Source organism: Pelmatolapia mariae, linkage group LG4 (assembly GCF_036321145.2).
Source record: "Pelmatolapia mariae isolate MD_Pm_ZW linkage group LG4, Pm_UMD_F_2, whole genome shotgun sequence".
NCBI classification, from domain to species: domain Eukaryota; kingdom Metazoa; phylum Chordata; class Actinopteri; order Cichliformes; family Cichlidae; genus Pelmatolapia; species Pelmatolapia mariae.
The window spans coordinates 33,865,704-33,888,658 of NC_086230.1; the positions used below are offsets into that span (position 1 = coordinate 33,865,704).

At 45.9% G+C, this 22,955-nt stretch overlaps 1 protein-coding gene across 1 annotated transcript in view; it reads left to right on the forward strand.

The window, feature by feature from the left end:
* LOC134626805 (transmembrane protease serine 9-like) overlaps positions 1-22,955 on the forward strand; it is an 88,166-nt gene that overhangs the window by 16,434 nt on the left and 48,777 nt on the right. Inside the window, 4 exon segments of the mRNA XM_063472727.1 lie at positions 12,317-12,348; positions 20,033-20,040; positions 21,677-21,839; positions 21,972-22,240. Of these exon segments, the coding sequence (XP_063328797.1) occupies positions 12,317-12,348; positions 20,033-20,040; positions 21,677-21,839; positions 21,972-22,240 (472 nt within the window).

Here is a 22,955-nt window from a genome sequence, read left to right on the forward strand (position 1 = left end):
CTGCACTGGAAAACAAATGTGTCATTTGAAGGAAAAATGAATAAATATCCAGTAAATGCAAAAATATAAAAGAAACTCTATCTTTCTTTGTTTTTGTTTTTTGTTTTGGTATTTTGGGAAATTTTGGGGGGAAACCTGGTCTTGTTAGCAGAGACGGCATCCATCCCACTTTGGATGGCACAGCTCTCATTTCTAGAAATCTGTCAGGCCTGTTAAACCCTCAAAAACATGATTGTCCAGAGTTGGGACCAGGAAGCAGTGTCGCAGTCTTACATGCCTCTACTCCACTCTGTCTTATTAATCAACCACAGACACTGAGAGTGTGATGTTGAGGCTGTGTGTAGGCAGTAATTATGGCAAGGAGGACCCAAAACTGCAGACTCAAAAGAAAGATTACTTCTAAATCACAAAACAGAAAACTGGCTAAACTGGAAACACAGAAAATTAAACTGGGAGAAAGAAGGACAGAAAACACAGCAGGGGATGATGGTAGATCACAACACACACAGATGAAAACACAGGGCTTAAATACACAGAGGGAGAAATCAGGGAATGAGAGACAGGAGGGGAACACAGCTGGGGCAAATCAGGGCTGAGAAGACAAAGGAAGCAAAACCAGACACATTAACATGAGACACGGACTTTCAAAGTAAAACAGGAAACATAACACAGAGACAAGGGGATACAGTAGACGGGGGGACAGCAACCATGGATCACAGACAAAAAAACAGAACACTAAAACTCTAACAAAACCCACACAGAGAACCTAAACTAAGAATAATCCTATAACCCATAAGACAAAACTAGAATATAATGAAATAAACAAAATCAAGAACCAAAAACACAAAACATGGGTCGACGACCCAGGCACCCTAACAGACAGAGTTTTTATTCATCTCAGTTGGCATCTGGGTCATTCTTCATATCAAATACTTTTCAAGATAGCCATATAGATTTTTAAAATAGTCCAGTGACCCACTTCAGTCCTTTTGTTCACACATAGAAATCTGAGGCAATGTTTGAACATGAATATCTCCCAAACTGTTACAGATAAAAACCTGAACATGAAAATGGGATTTCTTTATCTTTGTGACTCAGAGTTTCATGTTAGAAAGTATTCTACATGCTTTATTTTGCAGTATTGTGAAATTCAACTATGTTTCTTTCATTTATTTTAATTGTCTTTCGAAATGTTAATTTCTTTAATAATGTGTGCTCAAATGTGGGACTTTACACGAGTGCTGGATTGTTTTTTTCTTATTTAAATAGCCAATAGTAAAATCTCAGGCTTTTATCTTTAACAGTCTTTGAGATATTAATGTTTAAATATTAATGCAGATTTCAAGGTACAAAATAAAAGCTTCAGGGAATGTCTGTGTGGCAGGCAGAGAAGGAAACCAAAAACACTAAAAGAGATAAAGAGGGGAGCCAGAGCAGAGAGTCCAAAGACAAAATGATGGCTATTGGCACAACAGACGACAAGCTCTTCAGGGACAGACTGGCAGGCCAGCAAAGATGGACCACTGGAAACTGGCAACAGTGAAGGAGATGGCTTGGCTGAGGTCAGATGTCAGTGGAGGCAATGAGGCACCCATAAAGGTTTGCTGTACTGTGCAATCTGCACGCCTTGGTTCTGACGAGTGCTTGTTTGTGTTACTGCTGCCTTCCCAACAGCTTGAACCAGTCTGATCACTCTTGTTTCTGAAACACTCAGCCCGTCTGGCACCAACAACAATGCCACGCTCAAATTTAAATCACCTTTCTTCCTCATTCTGATGCTCAGTTTCAACTTCAGCAGGTCATCTTCATATATCTGCATACCTAAAGGCATTGAAGTGCAACCATGCGAGTGTCTGTCGTAACAGGCAGCCGAACAGGTGTAACTAAAAGTGTCATAAACACTGTTATCCTGATCTGCTGGAGCCTGTAAAGTACAGTACTGTGATAACAAAGGTGTGTCGCGTTTTCATGGCTACAAAGCAAATGTGTCATTGAAATACTCAAAGTACTCGACACCTGTGTTCACATTTCTGCTATTTCTGCTGAGAAACTGAGACACAGCTTGTACAGCTTGTCCCCCAAAATAATTATTAAACAGAAAAATGCACCAAGTTTAACGAGAACTTTTTTTCTTGTTTCAGCTGTGTCAAACTGAGCATGTGCAGAGGCTTTAATAACCTGCCAGCTGCCGTGCTAGGATCATTTAGCCTAATTTTTTAAAACCATCTATCATCTCATTTAACCAGTGCATGTTTTTCTTACTTTCAGTGCTGCCAACATGAATTAGCACTTTTACATGCACCCATTCAACTCTTGAACTCCATTGTGCTTGTATTCTGTTACTGGCAGATCCAGTTTGTCACGCCACGTGAAAGCATTGTTCCACAAAAACCCCATCTTACAACAACATCTCTAAAAATTCCCTTTACACTACATTATCAAGATGGTGTTTTATGAGATGAATCCAGTTTCAGAGGAGTGCCTCATATTTTATTGTCATTTTTAAATTTGATTTTGTTTTTTCAGTTAACGCAGCAGTGAAAATTAAATCAAAGCTGCATTAATTACAAACCTCCAAAAGTTGATTCTGTTCATCTGGACGTAGCGTTTTGTGGGAGAAACGTTTCGTCACTCATCCAAGTGACTTCTTCAGTCCCAGCTGACTGCAGGTTTCCAATCTTATAAACAGTACATTTGCATAATGACTGAAACCAGCCCACTGAAGGAACAATGGGCTGGGAGTTCAGTTCCTTAATCATAATTATGCAAATTCTCATGACCATTGATCAACAACCACTGACCAAAACCCACTGATCAAAGATCACTGATCAATGGCCATGAGAATTTGAGAATCACGTAGTGAGGAGGTAAAATTATTAACAAGATAATTGACCTCTGATAGGGTAGCGTTCAGGTAGCTGCTCTGCTCTATGAGCATTGAAGATGATAACAGTGGGTGGATTATATTCTTAAACTGAGTTACAGCACTTTCAGAAAGACATCTACTGTGATAAAGTCTACTCTCCACTGCTGTGTAATCAATCATTGTAAATGTAAATGTTATCAGGAAATGATCAGACAGCAGAGGGTTTTCAGGAAACACTGTTAAATGTTCAGTTTCTATGCCATATGTTAAAACAAGATCTAGAGTGTGATTAAAGTGGTGGGTGGGTTCTTTTACATTTTGAGAGAAGCCAATTGAGTCTAATAACAGATTGAATGCCATGTTGAGGCTGTCATTTTTAGCATCTACATGGATGTTAAAATCACACACAATAATTATTTTATCAGAGCTGAGCACTAAATCAGATAAAAAGTCTGAGAAATCAGAGAGAAACTCTGTGTAAGGCCCAGGTGGACGATAGATGATAACAAGTAAGACTGGTTTCTGAGTTTTACAGCTGGGGTGGACAAGGTTAAGCACCAGGCTTTCAAATGAATTAAAAGTCTGTCTGGGTCTTTGGTTGATTAATAGGCTGGTGTGAAAAATTGCTGCCACACCGCCCCCTCGGCCTGTGCTTCGAGGTTTCTGGTAGTTAGAATGACTCGGGGGTGTTGCTTCATTTAAACTAACATAATCATCCTGCTGCAACCAGGTTTCTGTAAGGCAGAGTAAATCGATTTGTTGGTCAATTATTAAGTCATGTAATAACAGAGACTTGGAGGAGAGAGACCTAATATTTAATAATCCACATTTCACTGTTTTACTCTTTGGTTCAGATGTGGATTCTGTATTGTTCTTTCTTTTTGATTTTTTATGTTTAAGTTTTTTATTGCTGGTTTTTAGTTTGTTTTTTGTCTGTTTGGGAGCTGACACGGTCTCAATGGAGATGGGTTTTTGGGGGGGTAGCAGGAGGAGAGAAGCTGCAGAGAGGCGCGTAAGACTGCAACTCTGCTTCCTGGTCCCAACTCTGGATAGTCATATTTTGGGGGGTTTAATAAATTGGTCCATATTTCTAGAAATGAGAGCTGCTCCATCCAAAATGGGATGGATGCCGTCTCTCCTAACAAGACCAGGTTTCCTCCAGAAGGTTTGCCAATTATCTATGAAGCCCACATCGTTTCTGGGACACCACTCAGACAGCCAGCAATTTAAGGAGAACATGCGGCTAAACATGTCACTCCTGGTCTGATTGGGGAGGGGACCAGAGAAAACTACAGAGTCCCACATTGTTTTGGCAAAGTTACACACCGATTCAATATTGATTTTAGTGACCTCCGATTGGCGTAACCGGGTGTCATTACTGCCGATGTGAATTATGATCTTACTGAATTTACGTTTACCCTTAGCCAGCAGTTTTAAATTTCCTTCAATGTCGCCTGCTCTGGCCCCTGGAAGACAATTGACTATGGTTGCCGGTGTCTCTAGCTTCACATGTCTGAGAACAGAATCACCAATTACCAGAGTTTGACCCCCGGCGGGTGTGTCGCCGAGTGGGGAAAAACGGTTAGACACATGAACAGGTTGGTGGTGTACCTGGGGCTTCTGTTTAAGACTATGCTTCCTCCTCACCGTCACCCAGCTGCCCTCTTTCCCCAGCTGCTTGGGGTCTGCCGGGGAACAGCTAGCGGGGCCTACGCTATCTTCGGCTGCACCAGCTACAGGGGCCTGGCTAGCTACAGGTGAATGAAGGGTGCGAAGCCGAGTCTCCAATCCAGTAATCCTGGCCTCCAGAGCTGCAAATATGCTACATTTGTTACAGGTATCATTACTGCTAAAGGAGGCCGAGGAGTAGCTAAACATCTGACACAATGAGCAGGAAAGTGCAGGAGGGACAGGTGAAGTAGCCATGGTACAATATTACTGGGGGTGGCTGTAGCTCAGGTGGCAGAGCAGGTCAGCCACTAATCAGAAGGTCGGTGGTTCGATCCCAGGCTGCCTCCTGGCTGAATGCCAAATATCCTTGGGCAAGATACTAACCCCATGTTTGCCTACTGGTGGTGGTCAGAGTGCCCGGTGGCGCCAGTGTCCGGCAGCCTCGCCTCTGTCAGTGCGCCCCAAGGCAGCTGTGGCTACAATGTAGCTTGCCATTGCCAGGGTGTGAATGTGGGTGTGAATGTGTGTGTGAATGGGTGAATGACTGAATGTAGTGTAAAGCGCTATACAAATGCAGGCCATTTACCATTTTACCATGGTGCTAACGAGTCGGCTACGAGCTAAGCTAAGCTAGCAAAACAGTACAAAGACAGTGAGTGAATACTTTGGCTATAAATTAGGTAGTGAGTACACAGAAAGTGTGCTTCGGATGAAGCACGTGAAGATTATACTATGAAAAAAGAATGTACTTAAAAGTTTTTAATTAAATTGCTAAGCAGATGAGCTACTCAGAAACACCACTGTGTTTGAGCAGGAACAGGAAGTGATACTCTACCGCAGAGCGAGCGAACACCAAGTGACAGCGCCACCAAGAGCTAGAAATAATCAGGCCCCATCTTATCTTAATGACCTTGTAGTACCATATCACCCTATTAGAGCACTTCGCTCTCACACTGCAGGCTTACTTGTTGTTCCTAGAGTATTTAAAAGTAGAATGGGAGGCAGAGCCTTCAGTTTTCAGGCCCCTCTTCTGTGGAACCAGCTTCCAGTTTGGATTCAGGAGACAGACACTATCTCTACTTTCAAGATTAGGCTTCAAACTTTCCTTTTTGCTAAAGCATATAGTTAGGGCTGGACCAGGTGACCCTGAATCCTCCCTTAGTTATGTTGCAATAGACGTAGGCTGCCGGGGATTCCCATGATGCATTGAGTTTTTCCTTTCCAGTCACCTTTCTCACTCACTATGTGTTAATAGACCTCTCTGCATTGAATCATATCTGTTATTAATCTCTGTCTCTCTTCCACAGCATGTCTTTATCCTGTCTTCCTTCTCTCACCCCAACCGGTCGCAGCAGATGGCCCCGCCCCTCCCTGAGCCTGGTTCTGCTGGAGGTTTCTTCCTCATCACCGGCCGTCTGCTGCGCTGCTGTGCTGACCAGCTAGCAGGTGTGTTCACTTACATCTTCAACGAGTCCCTGGCGAAGTCTGTGGTCCCCGCACGCTTCAAAAGATCCACCATCATCCCGGTGCCCAAGAACAGCAAACCCTCATCCCTGAACGATTACCGGCCAGTTGCGCTGACCTCGGTAGTAATGAAGGTGTTTGAGAGGCTGCTGAAGAACATCATCTCCTCCTCCATCCCAGACACCACAGATCCGCTCCAGTTCGCCTACCGACCCAACAGATCCACTGAGGACGCCATCGCCCACGTCCTGCACACCACCCTCAGCCACGTGGACAAGAAACAGGGTAACTATGTGAGAATGCTGTTTGTTGATTACAGTTCAGCGTTTAACACAATAGTGCCCAGCAGACTGTTCACAAAGCTGAGGGATCTGGGACTCAACAGCCGTCTGTGTGCGTGGGTGTTGGACTTCCTCACTGGCAGAACTCAGGTGGTGAGGGTGGGTAGGTGTGTCTCCGACAGCATCACCATCAGCACAGGAGCACCACAGGGGTGTGTCCTCTCGCCACTGCTCTACTCCCTCTACACTTCAGACTGTGTGGCCACCCACGGCTTCAACACCATTGTGAAGTTTGCTGACGACACAGTGGTGTTGGGTGCCATCTCCAACAGCGATGAGGCGGCCTACATGGACGAAGTGAAGAATCTGGCATCATGGTGCCAGGACAACCACCTCCAGCTGAACGTCAGCAAGACCAAGGAGCTGGTGGCGGACTTCAGAAGGAGTCAGCACAGAGACTACAAGCCCATTATCATTAATGGAGCTCCAATAGAGAGGGTGCAGTCCTTTAAGTATCTTGGCGTCCACATCTCCTCAGACCTGACATGGGCTGCCCACATTCAGGCCCAGACCAAAAAGGCTAGGCAGCGCCTGTACCACCTACGACAACTGAGGAAGTTCAGGGTCTCTCCAAAGATCCTCAGGATCTTCTATGAAGGCGCTGTGGAGAGCATCCTCACACAGAACATGACATTGTGGTTTGGAAACAGCTGTGTGAAGGACCAAAAAGCTCTCCAGAAAGTGATCCGTACAGCAGAACGCTGCTGCAGGATTGCTCTCCCCCCGCTTCAGGACACCTACACCAGGAGATGCCGGACTAGAGCAACGCAGATACTGAAGGACCCGTCCCATCCTGGCAACAAACTGTTCCAACTTCTACAATCTGGTAGAAGGTTCCGCATCATCTGGGCAAAGACAGAGAGACTCAAGAGGAGCTTCTATCCTCAAGCCATCCGAGCCCTAAACCAAACCTAACCTATAATTGACTGAGACTCTCCTCCAGACACTCAATTCCTTTAACTTTAAATATGTTTATATTGTCCATTCTGTAAAATAGTCAGATGTCTATTCATATTAATGTACAGAAATCACCTGCTTGCTGCTACTACTGCACATTCACCCAATGTATATACTATATATATATATATATATATATATATATATATATATATATATTTATAATGTTATTCCTCTACCCCCCCCCCCCCCCCCCTTTTTTTTGCACATGTTGAGGAGCGTGTCAGGATACATTTCACTGTGTGTTATACTTGTATAACTATGCATGTGACAAATAAAGAACCTTGAACCTTGAACCTTGTTAAAAGGGAGTTTTTCCTTCCCACTGTCGCCAAAGTGCTTGCTCACAGGGGGTCATATGATTGTTGGGCTTTTCTCTGTACCTATTATTGTACGATCTACTGTACAATTTAAAGCGCCTTGAGGCGACTGTTGTTGTGATTTGGGGCTATATAAATAAAATGGAATTGAATTGAAAATCACTGGCGGCTCCGTTTCATATATAAAGCTGAATGAGTTTCATTCACAGTGCAGATGTGATGGCTATTTTTAAAAATGTATACAATGTTCGTCAACTTTCCTCACCTAACTTTGCTAGTTTTGAAGCTCAGTTATTGGAGATGACTGCTTCCACGACCACTCTGTGTGTTGGTTTACCGACCGCTCAAATATAACAAGTGTTTTATCTCGGACTTTGCTGACTTCTTGGGTTTTGTTCTTTTTAAATATTACTCTGTTCTTATTCTTGGTGATTTTAACATACACATATGTTGTAAGGGTGACCTGCTTGCTAAAGACTTTCTTGCTTTAAGGAACTCTTTTAACCTCCTTCAGTCGGTAAATGAACCAACCCACGCTAAAGGCCATATTTTGGACTTGGTCTTTATGTATGGCCTGGATATCTGTATTAAGGATATAAATGACGCTGGTATTTCAGATCATTTTCCAATTTCCTTTGATATTGGTTTATCTGCCTCTGGACCACAGTCTGGAGCTCTTTCTTATCCGCTACGTGTACTCAGCTCTGAAGCTGTGTCAAAGTTTGCTGTGTCTTTTTTAGAGTCGGCATTTATGATTCCTGACTGCTGCTCAGTTCGCTCATCTGATGGTTATGCTAGTATTTTGTTATCATTATTTTCATCTACCCCTGATTTGGCTGTACCTGACTACTGTTCTCTCTGCTCGGTTGATGGTTATGCTAATATCCTGTTATCTTTTTGTTGTTCTATCCTTGATTCTGTTGCTCCCATCAAAATGAAGCGCTCTATAAGCTACTCTCATTGCTGGCTAAATGATACTACGCGTGCTTTACGACGTGTTTGTCGCCATGATGAGAGACACATATTCACAAGACATATTTTATCCGTTATGCATTGTTAACTACTTTTATGTATTATGATTGTCATGGTTTTATAACTGATACGTGCCAGGTACTTTCTCTTTTCCCTCCCATCTCCTTTTTCCTATTTTATTTTTGTTTTTGTCAAGCACCTTGGTATACCCTTGGTTTTTTAGTGTGCTTTATGAATAAAGTTCATTAATATTATTATTATTATTATGTGTGGTGTGTCTGTCCTTCGTAGTCTCTGAGTGAATCAGCACAAACAGAAGCTGTTTCCTCAAATAAAACTTCAGTCAGCCAAAACATGTGCTGGATACTCACGTTCATTTGAGCTTTCTATTTCTCACCCTAAGATAGCTGGGATAGGCTCCAGCCCACGAATAGATGGAAAAAAGAAAAGATAATAAGAAACAGAGCAGATGTAGAAAAGCACAGTGGGTCATCAAGTGCTGCACCTGTAAGAAAAAAACTGCACCTGGAACAGAAATGCATGAAAAATGCACATACACAAAACAACAATCTTGTGTAGTGTGTCTGTGTGTGTTGTCATGAGATGTGTTTGTTATTTCTCACACTAATTGTGACACCCTCCAGGAGTGAAAGGCACACAGCCAGCCGGGATTAGCCCGAGCGATGGGGCGGTTTTCAGGGACCAATCAAAGCAGCAACTCTCTCCATGAGTGACGTAGTTAAAGAGTGATGATACCTCACTGTAGAGGTGGATGTGCTCGGATTTTCGGACATAACCCAACCTGACTTTAGTTAAAATAGAGTGTCATTAAAAATCCTCCGCTGTGAAAATTTGGAATGAAATCTGAACCTTTATTATCTGAAGCATCAGAAAAAAACCCTGTACGCTCCACAGAGTGTGAAAGATGTCTGTGAGGTTGGTGTTCACCGAGTGACAGATTAGTATCAGACTAATGTCATTACGTAGGAATGTTGACATTGTTCTTCCTGTACAGGTCAGCTGAAGGTCTCAGTGATCTGGGACTGTAAATGACACAAAATTAAGTGTTCTGTCCACCTCTATTGTTTATTTGGACTAACTGTAAAAATGTACAATATTAGTGCTGATCTGACATCTGACTGAATAAGCAAATAATATAATAACAACAATGAAACTGAACTACATTAAGTGACATCAGAAAAATGCACTTCAACATCGATCTGTCAGCTGTGTTTACTGGACTTGTCCCCTGGAGTACACCAGTAGGCTGCAGTCTTTCCTCCATGTACAGCAGAGTGGGAAGTAGAGGAATAAAGTGTCTAGTACAGGGGTCAGCAACCTTGAACACCCAAAGAGCCATTTGGACCCAGTTTCCACGGTAAAGAAAACGCTGGGAGCCGCAAATACTTTTTTGACATCTAAAATAAATATTTGCAAAATATTTGCATAATATTTATTGACCGGATGAGCCCATGATGGTAACAAGCTCCAACCTCCTCTGAACCTTCCTTCAAAGGTTCTGAAGGACAAACTGGAGAACTCAGGAGTGGACCATCACCTCACTACCTGGATTTTGGACTACCTCACCGACCGACCACAGTATGTGAGGACTCAGGGCTGTGTGTCGGACAGGGTCGTCTGCAGTACGGGGGCCCCACAGGGAACGGTTCTGGCTCCGTTCCTCTTCACCATCTACACTGCAGACTTCTCCCACAACTCCACCCAGTGCTTCCTGCAGAAGTTCTCTGATGACTCTGCTATAGTCGGCCTCATCACTGATGGGGACGACAAGGAGTACAGAGGACTGACTCAGGACTTTGTGGACTGGTGCCAGCTGAACTACCTCCAGATTCAATTCAATTCAATTCAATTCAATTCAATTCAATTCAATTTTATTTATATAGCGCCAAATCACAACAAAAGTCGCCTCAAGGTGCTTTATATTGTACAGTAGATAGCACAATAATAAATACAGAGAAAAACCCAACAATCATATGACCCCCTATGAGCAAGCGCTTTGGCGACAGTGGGAAGGAAAAACTCCCTTTTAACAGGAAGAAACCTCCGGCAGAACCAGGCTCAGGGAGGGGCGGGGCCATCTGCTGTGATTGGTTGGGGTGAGAGAAGGAAAACAGGATAAAGACATGCTGTGGAAGAGAGACAGAGATTAATAACAGATATGATTCGATGCAGAGAGGTCTATTAACACATAGTGAGTGAGAAAGGTGACTGGAAAGGAAAAACTCAATGCATCATGGGAATCCCCGGCAGCCTACGTCTATTGCAGCATAACTAAGGGAGGATTCAGGGTCACCTGGTCCAGCCCTAACTATATGCTTTAGCAAAAAGGAAAGTTTGAAGCCTAATCTTGAAAGTAGAGATAGTGTCTGTCTCCCGAATCCAAACTGGAAGCTGGTTCCACAGAAGAGGGACCTGAAAACTGAAGTCTCTGCCTCTGTCAGGGTCTGACGGCACCCTGACCGGTCGACCTGCCAGTGTGTATATTTGTGTGCGTGTATGTGTGTCTCTCCTATCATCCTGTCTCCCCCTCCGGCTCCGCTGTGATGTGTTAGGAGGTAACCTAGCAACAGGCTACCTCCGACCCGGAAGTGCTGTCGCCCGAAGCTGCCGCACCTGCAATCAATCCACCAGCTGCTGCCAATCAATTACCATCTTCAGCAGGGCTACTTAATGGTGCGGCTGAGCGACAGACAGCGCTGGAGTATTGCACTAAGCCTGGTAGTGTTTTTGAGCCGCCACGTTATTGAAGTACTGTTTTGCCCACGTACTCATTTTGCTGTCGTGTGTGTGTGTTCACCCAGGGATTGACAGAGGATTACGGACACAAAGGAAGCACTTGGAGGAGAGACGGGCACTCACTACCACGCACGGGCTTACACGGGAGGAAGGACGCACTATCACCATTGTTGCACATTTGAACTGTTGTCACCTTGCTGCACTGTAAATAAATGCACTGTCCTTATTTCTGAGCTCCGCGCCTGAGTCCACTCTTTAACCACCGTGACAGAATACTCCAGCCAGCCATGGACTCAGCGGACTCAAACCCAGTGCAGCGAGAGCTCTCTGTTCAGGGCGAAGCTTTGGACCGCCATGAGAGCATGATGAAACACATCATGACGGAACAAACGGCGATGCGACAGGTGCTTGCAAACATTCAAGGTATGTTACTCACCGCGCCCGGCACCTCAGCTGAGAATCCACAACCCACTCCATCAGTAAGTGTGGCTGCAGCTTGTCCACTACCTCCATCTCCACCACCTCCACCTAGGCGAGAACATACATTACCGGTTCCGGAGAAGTTTGATGGAGATATAACAAAGAGTCGAGGCTTTCTGATGCAGTGTTCATTAATTTTCAGACAACAGACACAGGCTTACGGCTCAGATTGTGCGAAGATAACGCTTATGGTGGAATTAATGACTGGCCGGGCGCTGCAATGGGCACAAGCCGTTTTAAATGTTCAACCGAATATCTCCTACCAAGATTTTCTGACCAAGTTCCGCTGTGTGTTTGATAAAGGAACAGATGCAGATGGCGCTGCTAATCGTTTGTTTAACCTGAAACAGGGACGTAAGAGTGTCGCGGATTTCTCCATTGACTTTTGGATCCTGGCCGAGGAGACGGGCTGGGCAGAGAACGCACTCCGGGGAGCCTTCCTGAACTGCCTAAATGAGGAAATCAAACGTGAGTTAGCTACAAAGGAGCTACCTAAGTCTCTTAGCGCTTTGATTAATATGTGCATTCAACTGGATAATCATATGAGGGAGTTTGGGAGACAGGCAGGAGAGGGACGACGGCTGGCAGGGGGCGCCAATGCGCCTACCGGGTTGCTTCCTTCTCAATGGCGAGAGGAAGAAGAAGACCCAGCGGAGGATGAGGAACAGCCGATGCAGCTGGGCCGGGCTCGGTTCGGTGCTTCCCATCGGAGGAGAAGACAGCGCACGGGTGAGTGCTTCGTGTGTGGGAAAAGGGGACACTGGGCTGATACCTGTCCGAAGCGGGTAAAAGACTCCGCCCGCCAGTAGCTGTGGGAATACTGGCGGGTGCGACGGCTAACTCTGTTCCCCATCTCAGTTGTCCGGCCAAGCTGATTTTTCATTCCTCCGCTCACCCGTGTAGCGCGCTAATTGACTCTGGAGCTGAGCAGAGTTTTTTGGATGAATCACTAGCTCATAAATTAGCCGTACCCATTGTTCCTTTCCCTGAACCGCTCCAGGTTTCGGCTCTTGACGGCAGCCCACTGACTACAGTCACTCACCGCACTCGAACCATCACACTCACCCTCTCTGGCAATCACTCGGAGCAGCTCTGTTTGTTTCTTTTTAAATCTCCTGATGCTCCCCTTGTGTTGGGCTATCCGTGGCTGCAACAACATAATCCGCAGATCGACTGGACCACGGGCCGTATTTCGGGGTGGGGCAGTCAGTGTCATGCTTCGTGCTTACGCTCCGCGACTTTTGGTGCGACAGTCGCTGGCTCCTCGGAGCCTGTTGCACCTCCTGATTTGTCTGGTGTTCCGCCTGAGTATCGTGACCTGGCCCAGGTTTTTTGCAAAGACAAAGCCTCCTCGCTTCCGCCCCATCGCCCGTACGACTGTGGCATTGACTTGATTCCCGGCGCTCCCTTGCCCACCAGTCGGCTTTATAACATCTCCAAGCCCGAGCGGGAGTCGATGGAACGGTACATTAATGACTCTTTGGCGGCCGGCCTCATTCGACCCTCCACTTCACCTTTGGGCGCGGGATTTTTCTTTGTGGCTAAGAGAGACAAGACGCTCCGACCGTGTATTGATTTCCGGGGTTTGAATAAGATCACGATCAAGAACAAGTACCCCTTGCCCTTGCTGGCATCCGCCTTTGAGCTCCTCCAGGGCGCCACGGTTTTTTCCAAATTGGACCTCCGCAATGCTTACCACCTGGTGCGGATTCGTGAGGGGGATGAATGGAAGACGGCATTTAACACTCACCTTGGGCACTTCGAATACCTGGTGATGCCTTTTGGGCTCACCAATGCCCCTGCTGTTTTCCAGGCTATGATTAATGATGTGCTGCGTGATCTCATTAACCACTGTGTCTTTGTCTACCTAGATGACATCCTTGTGTTTTCCCGGAACCCGGTGGAACATGTGGAGCATGTGAGGCTCGTACTGCAACGCCTATTGGAGAATCGCCTGTTTGTGAAGGCTGAGAAATGTGAGTTCCATGTTCCGACTGTGTCTTTTCTGGGCTTTATGGTGGAACAGGGGCGGCTGCGTGCGGACCCAGCTAAGGTCAAGGCGGTGGTTGAGTGGCCAGAGCCCAAGAATCGCAGGGAGTTGCAAAAGTTTCTGGGATTTGCCGACTTCTACAGGCGCTTCATTCGCAACTTTAGCAAGATTGCCTTGCCTTTGACTAACCTTACCTCTCCCAAGTTGTTATTTCAGTGGTCTCTGGACGCTCAGCGGGCTTTCGCTCAATTGAAGGCTCTGTTTTCATCCGCGCCTGTGCTGGTACAAGCTGACCTGGAGCTCCCGTTCTTCGTGGAGGTGGATGCTTCCGACTCCGGGGTGGGGGCTGTCCTCTCGCAACGGGTGGCCGGTAAGATGCATCCCTGTGCTTTTTTTTCTCGCCGGTTGTCGCCCGCGGAGCGGAATTACGATGTTGGTGACCGGGAGCTTCTCGCTGTTAAAATGGCCCTGGATGAATGGCGACACTGGCTGGAGGGGAGCAGGTTTCCAGTGGTGGTGTGGACGGACCACAGGAATTTGGCGTACCTCCAGGCTGCGAAGCGCCTTAACGCCCGACAGGCCAGGTGGGCCCTGTTCTTCACTCGCTTTAACCTTACCATTACTTACAGACCCGGATCTCGCAACGCCAAGGCTGATGCGCTGTCTCGACAGTTTACACCTGCGGCCGAGGGCATTGAGAGGGACTTGCCCATCTTGCCTCCATCTTGTTTCATCGGCGCTTTGACCTGGGAGATTGAGCAGGTGGTGCGGGACGCCCAGCGACAGGAGCCGGATCCTGGCACGGGCCCGGAGGGCAAGCTGTTTGTTCCTGCGTCGGCCCGCAGTAAGGTGCTTCAGTGGGCCCACACCGCCCGTTTTGCCTGCCATCCGGGTAAGAATCGCACCGTCTCTTTCCTGCGCCGGTTGTTTTGGTGGCCCTCTCTGTTGCAGGATGCTGGGGAGTACGTGGCGGCTTGTCCTGTGTGTGCTGAGAACAAGATGCCGACCTCGCCGCCTTCTGGCCTCCTGCGCCCTTTGCCTGTCCCCATGCGCCCCTGGTCGCATATTGCTCTGGACTTTGTTACGGGACTGCCTCCGTCCTCAGGTAACACTGCTGTACTCACTGTCGTTGACCGGTTTTCCAAGGCTGCCCACTTTATAGCCCTGCCGCAGCTTCCTTCTGCTCTGGAGACGGCTCGCCTTCTCACCCAGCATGTTTTTCGGCTCCATGGCATTCCTCGGGACATCGTGTCTGATCGTGGTTCCCAGTTCACGTCCCGGGTGTGGAGGGAGTTCTGTACAGAACTAGGGGCTCGGGTCAGCCTGTCCTCGGGTTTCCATCCCCAGACCAACGGCCAGACGGAGCGGGCTAATCAGGCGCTGGAGGCTATGCTGCGCTGTGTCGTCTCCTCCAACCAATCGACGTGGAGCGCGCAGCTCGCATGGGTGGAATATGCGTACAACTCCAGTACGTCGGCGGCCACCGGGGTGTCCCCGTTCGAGGCGTCCTTGGGCTATCAACCCCCGCTTCTTTCCATCTCTGAGGGAGAGTTGGCTGTTCCGTCTGTTCAGCTCCACATGCGGCGCTGTCGGAGAGCGTGGCGTGCTGCCAGAGCGGCCCTCTTGAGAACGGCGGCCCAGAACAAGAGACTGGCCGATCGCCGCCGCGTCCCGGCACCGGACTACCAGGTGGGCCAGCGGGTATGGCTCTCGACCAAGCATGTTTCTCTCAGAACTGAATCTAAGAAGCTTGCTCCTCGGTTCATTGGCCCGTTTCCTGTCCAAGCTGTGTTGAACCCAGTGACGGTTCGGTTGAGCCTGCCTCGTAACATGCGAACTCACAATGTTTTTCATGTCTCACAGGTGAGGCCTGTTCGGACCAGCCCGCTGTGCCCGCCTCCCGGGCCCCCGCCACCCGCCCGGATTATCGACGGCGCCCCGGCGTACTCCATCACCCGCATTATGGATGCCCGGCGCCGCGGTAGGGGCTTTCAGTTTTTGGTGGATTGGGACGGGTATGGTCCGGAAGAGCGTTCCTGGGTGCCGCGGTCCGCGATTCTTGATGATGCCATGGTGAGAGAATTCCGCCGCCGGCACCCTGACAAGTTTGGTAGGTCGCCGGGAGGCTCCCATTAGAGGGGGGGTACTGTCAGGGTCTGACGGCACCCTGACCGGTCGACCTGCCAGTGTGTATATTTGTGTGCGTGTATGTGTGTCTCTCCTATCACCCTGTCTCCCCCTCCGGCTCCGCTGTGATGTGTTAGGAGGTAACCTAGCAACAGGCTACCTCCGACCCGGAAGTGCTGTCGCCCGAAGCTGCCGCACCTGCAATCAATCCACCAGCTGCTGCCAATCAATTACCATCTTCAGCAGGGCTACTTAATGGTGCGGCTGAGCGACAGACAGCGCTGGAGTATTGCACTAAGCCTGGTAGTGTTTTTGAGCCGCCACGTTATTGAAGTACTGTTTTGCCCACGTACTCATTTTGCTGTCGTGTGTGTGTGTTCACCCAGGGATTGACAGAGGATTACGGACACAAAGGAAGCACTTGGAGGAGAGACGGGCACTCACTACCACGCACGGGCTTACACGGGAGGAAGGACGCACTATCACCATTGTTGCACATTTGAACTGTTGTCACCTTGCTGCACTGTAAATAAATGCACTGTCCTTATTTCTGAGCTCCGCGCCTGAGTCCACTCTTTAACCACCGTGACAGCCTCCCATTCTACTTTTAAATACTCTAGGAACAACAAGTAAGCCTGCAGTGTGAGAGCGAAGTGCTCTAATAGGGTGATATGGTACTACAAGGTCATTAAGATAAGATGGGGCCTGATTATTTAAGACCTTGTATGTGAGGAGCAGGATTTTGAATTCAATTCTGTATTTAACTGGAAGCCAATGAAGGGAAGCCAAAACAGGAGAAATCTGCTCTCTCTTTCTAGTCCCTGTCAGGACTCTTGCTGCAGCATTTTGGATCAGCTGAAGGCTTTTCAGGGAGTTTTTAGGACTTCCTGATAGTAATGAATTACAGTAGTCCAGCCTGGAAGTAATAAATGCATGAACTAGTTTTTCAGCATCACTCTGAGGCAGGATATTTCTAACTTTAGAGATGTTGCGCAAATGGAAGAAAGCAGTCTTACATATTTGTTTAATATGTGCGTTGAAGGACATGTCCTGGTCAAAAATGACTCCAAGGTTCCTCACAGCATTACTGGAGGCCAAGGTAATGCCATCCAGAGTAAGAATCTGGTTAGATACCATAATTTTAAGATTTTCAGGGGCGAGTACAATAACCTCAGTTTTATCTGAATTAAGAAGCAGAAAGTTAGCGGCCATCCAGGTCTTTATGTCTTTAAGACATTCCTGCAGTTTAACTAATTGGTGTGTGTTACCTGGCTTCATGGATAGATAGAGCTGCGTGTCATCTGCATAGCAGTGAAAATTTATGCTATGTCTTCTAATGATGCTGCCTAGGGGAAGCATGTATAATGTAAATAGAATTGGTCCTAGCACTGAACCCTGTGGAACACCATAATAGACCTTCGTGTGTGAAGAGGACTCTTCATTTACTTGAACAAATTGGAGTCTATTAGATAGATATGATACAAACCACTGCAGCGCAGTACCTGTAATACCTACAGCATGTTCTAATCGCTCTAATAGGATATTATGGTCGACAGTATCAAACGCAGCACTGAGGTCTAGCAGGACAAGCACAGAGATGAGTCCACTGTCAGAGGCCATAAGAAGATCATTTGTAACCTTCACTAAAGCTGTTTCTGTGCTGTGATGAGCTCTGAAACCTGACTGAAACTCTTCAAATAAGCCATTCCTCTGCAGATGATCTGTTAGCTGTTTGACAACTACTCTTTCAAGGATTTTTGATATGAAAGGAAGGTTGGAGATTGGCCTATAATTAGCTAAGACAGCTGGGTCTAGAGATGCTTTTTGAGTAAAGGTTTATTTAGATCAATGCCAGTAAAACAAAGGAGCTGGTGGTAGACTTCCGCAGGCACAAGCATCCTCCACTGCAACTACTGAACATCCAAGGTATGGACATTGAGGCTGTGGACAGCTACAGGTACCTTGGTGTTCAACTGAACAGCAAACTGGACTGGACTCATAACTCAGACGCCCTCTACAGGAAAGGGCAGAGCAGGCTGTACCTGCTGCGGAGACTCAGGTCGTTTGGAGTGGAGGGCCCACTCCTGGAGACCTTCTATGACTCTGTGGTGGCCTCAGCCATCTTTTATGGTGTGGTCTGCTGGGGCGGCAGCATCTCTTCTGGGGACAGGAAGAGACTGAACAGGCTGATCCGAAGGGCCAGCTCTGTTCTAGGATGCCCTCTGGACCCAGTGGAGGTGGTGAGTGACAGGAGAATGGTGGCTAAGCTGTCATCCCTGTTGGACAACATCTCCCACCCCATGCAGGAGACTCTGACAGCACTGAGCAGCTCCTTCAGTGGGAGACTGCGGCACCCACGGTGTGGGAGGGAGAGATTTCGCAGGTCTTTCCTTCCCACTGCTGTCAGACTGCACAACAAAGACTTTAACTGATCAAACACACACATCCACAAATGTGCAATAACACTAATGTGCAATAATCTTTTCTGGCATTGTTGTATTTTTACTCAGTTGTATATAGCATTTGTATTCTATTTTTATCTTATTGTATATTTTATTCTATTTTATTCTACTGTATATAGTATTCTGTTTTATTCTATTCTGTACAGTTGTGTACTGTATTTATTCTTATTTTATTTTATTCTAATTTTTGCTGCCAAAATAAATTTCCCACGTGTGGGACTAATAAAGGTTATCTTATCTTATCTTATCTTATCTTAAAACATGGGCCTTCGAGCTGGAGTTATGTTACTGTCATGGATTCACAGCAGCCATTAACAGAAGGTTTGAAATGTTCTGGTCGTGACAGTCAACTCCCTGCCTTCCTACAACAGTATGAGGTTCAGTACTGGAGTCAAACAGAATGCCAGCATATTGAGACAGACACACATGGGCTGCAGGATCCTGACGGAGAGGCAGAAAGCCGACCAGAGACATGTCCTGCTCCTTTAGCTACCAATCAAGATGAGGTTAACTCCTGATGACGATGAGGGAGATCAGCCAATTCATGATTCAATTATCTCCTCCTCATTCTCAGATCTTCAATTCGCACTGTCTCATCTGATGAAATCAAATCCTCCATTCCTTTAATGCATCAGCAACATGAGCAGTTCCAGCAACCTGTCAATCGCCCTCTCAGCCCCCACAGGTTAGCCATCATTCTGGTGCAGTTCCAGCTGCCAGCGCTCCTTCACCGAATTCATCGATATTAGATGCTGCATTCCTTCAAATGGTTTGCCTAGACCAGTTTTTCCAAGATGAGACTCCCTTTAATTTCCCACCCACACCACTGCAGGTTCTCCACCAGATTCCCTGTGTTCAACCTGCTGTGCAGACCTGCACAGTTCAGTTTTGGTGGTTTCTTCTGTTGAGAGGATGAAAGGAGAACATTGAGTCTGAGTTAAAAAAAAATAAAGTAAAGAGGGAAAGAGGAAGTGCAGATAATAACTAAGGAGAGAGTGAAGGAGGAATGGGAAGGAAGTTGGTGCAGATGACATACACATGGGAGTATGGAGAGGTCTAGAAGAGAGGGCAGGCAGGGTGGAGAAGAGTGTCAGAGGTGATCTTTGACAGAAGGAGAGCAGCAAGAGTGAAGGTTTACAGTATGGTAGTGAGACCTGCTGTGATGGATGGTTTGGAGACAGTGGCCCTGAGAAAAAGACAGGAGGAGGATGAAGATGTTCACTGGGAGTGACCAGCAGGAACAGGATCAGAAATGAGTCCATCATAGAGACAGCAGAGACTCAGAGAGGCTGAGATGGTTTGCACATATGCAGAGGAGGTAAGGCGGATATACTGGACAAAGGAAGATGAAGATGGAGGAGCAAGGCAGGAGGAGAAGAGGAAGACCTCAGAGAAAATTCATGGATATAGTGAAGGAGCATGCATGGATTTTGGTTTCCTGATGTAAAATTAATAATGCATTATAAAAAAGTTACTCATCGGTGAAAAAGTTCAACATTGCTGTCTGAAAGCTGAAATTCCTGTTTAATCTGGAGTGTCTGATGTGAGGGGGATCAGGTGAGCTGCAGTGAAGTGTTGGGTGTGTCAGAGAGAGGTTTAATGCAGACAGAGAGGAGGAGGAGGAGAGAGGAAGGTTATTTATACCTCAGCAGGTCTGGAGGTATTTTACAGCGATGGCTTTCTACAAAGTGATGTGTTTGGCTGCTGGGCTGATGCTCCTGACCCAAGGTAAGAGCTCTCTGCACACACCTGCATCAGGTACGACTCAGAGGAGCACATCTGCTTTCATGATCTGTAAGGTCTGCACAATGGACTGGAATGTTGTATCACTTTAATTAAAGTTTAAAAAATGTGTGTCACTTGATATTTAATTGGATATATATTCAAGGGGAAAGCTGGCTGGCTTATTTCTTTAATTCAGTCATTCATGGGATTATTAGCTGCAGCTTAACTGGCTGAGATGTTTCTAAAAGAAGTTTGATCTCTGAGCTTTGGAGAAGTTTTTTAAATGAAAAGTGTGACGGCGTGTGATGCGCATCAGTTTGTTGTGCCAGTTGAAGATGTGATAACAGGTTTCATTCATCACAGCTCAGTACAGGAAGTGCGTTAGATTCTGAGATGGTGCCGCGTCGTTTGTGTCAAAAGGGGAATCAGAGCACGCTGTCCCAGAAATAAGAGGAAATACATTTTCTATCGAACGATGGAGTAATTATGGAGGGTGGAAAGTGAAAATACCGCGTGCAGCCCAGCCCAGCCCAGCCCAACACACACACACACACACACACACACACACACACACACACACACACACACAAAACTACCTACAAAGATTGCACTAACCTCTGTTGTAAAACTGGAAAAAACCAAAACATAATACATAAATATTAATATCTATACATGTTAAATATTCCCCATAATGCATTCAAGTAATGAACATCTTACTGAAAAAGTAGAACACTTAAAATAGGCTATCTTACTTAGAATAGCACGTTGAAATTAGCCAAATTAAAACATCAGAAAAGTAACAAACACTTGGAAATACAGTCAAAGCCAGCCAGCAATAACAAATGAACTACTGTCAGGCAAATGTGTCCACGGCACAAGCATAAGGAAGGGTGCAGTGTACACCAGGCCAACTGCCTCCAAAGGGAAGTTACAATCTGTCCACTAGGTGGCAGCATATACAAAACTGATCACATAATCAAGATTTTAGGTTAAAGCTATTTTATGAAGCACAGCACAGTTATCATAGACTGTATAGAAGCATCACACTGACACAAACGTTCCTGCTCAGTAACACCCAATCAAAATCCTAGAATTTCCCTCATTAGAACTGGAGCTCATCTGTGAGTCACCTCACAGCAGCCATGTCATTGGTCAGATGATATCATTAAAATTCTCCAACATGGGGACTGACTCACTGCTGGAGCCTCTGCTGGATGCTTATAGCTAACCACAGACAATCAACTTTCCCACTATTATTAACGACAGTGAACTAATCACAGAACGATGAATGGAGATCTTTTGTTTTAAAATTGTTTGTTTTCTGTGTTTCAGAGTCTGAGTCACAGCTGGATGGTAAGATAAAGTTTCTTTGTGTAATGATTTACTGTTATGTGTAATAAATCTTTAGAGTTTCATATGAATATTAGTTTGTGAGTGAACTGTAGACTCCCAGGATCACTGTGTCCTCACTCAGCAGTTTGTAATGCTGAGAATTTACAGCTCATACAGTAATGCTCACTCTGTGTTTTAATGTCTGTCTTCAGTTTGTGGTCAGGCGGCTCTGAACACCAGGATTGTAGGAGGACAGGTGGCCCCTGTTGGCAGCTGGCCCTGGCAGGTCAGTCTGCAAAGATCTGGGTTCCACTTCTGTGGAGGATCCCTCATTAACAGTCAGTGGGTGCTGACTGCTGCTCACTGCTTTCAAACGTGAGTAATGAGGCTGAAGCTGCACACTAAACAAGATTTAAAGACACTGCAAAGTCAAACTTTATATATGTTTTCTCGTCTATAACAATTGTAATAACTGTGCACTGTTTGTGTCTCTCCTGATGATCTCAGCAGTACTCCAACCAGTCTGACTGTGAATCTGGGCCTTCAGAGTCTACAGAGATCTAATCCCAGTGCAGTGTCTCTGACAGTAACACAGATCATCAACCATCCAAACTTCAACTCTGGTACCAACGACAACGACATCTGCCTCCTCCAGCTCTCCTCACCGGTGACTTTCAGCAGCTACATTTCTCCCGTCTGCCTGGCAGCATCAGACAGCACCTTCTACAGCGGCGTTAACAGCTGGGTCACCGGCTGGGGCAATATAGGAAGTGGAGGTGGGTCACTGGTTAGAACAGATTAATATTGTCTGAGGATGACAGGAAATAAACAGCTTCTCCAAAGCATCCATAAAGGAGGCAGAAAGTATCCATGTGGAGGGGAAACAGACTTTATAAAACACTAAAAGAATCTTAGATTAAAATATTCAGGAAATGTCTGCAGCATCAAAGATGGTGGTACAAACAGAAAAGCACTTCAAAAAACTGTTCAAGCATCTTTTTCTTTCTTTTTTTTTAAAACTTTTAATTAGATTTGTCTGGTGGTTCAATATATACAGCTTTCTGTCACGTGACCAGTGAAAGTGGGAAATCCTTTGAGGTAAAACTTAGTCACCACCAGAATAAATGCCTGGAAGTGAACACCAGTGTTGGTCAAGTTACTTGATAAAAGTAATCCGTAACTAATTACGGATTACTTCCCCAAAAAGTAATCCCATTACTTTACTGATTACTTATTTTCAAAAGTAATTAGTTACTTAGGTACTTTTTAAAAACATGATTTACAACCTGAATAGGTAATAAAGCAATAGAGCTTTCAGCCCAATTCTACTTTCTGCATAATCCATCATATAAAATGTAATCAAATGAAAAAGTCTCTTTTTAAAACTTGTTTTATTAGTTTTGATCTTTTAACTTTACGCATCAAGCAAAAATTAAATTATATGCAACATTCTCTGACTGGAAGAAATGTGTTTAACATTTAAACCTATTT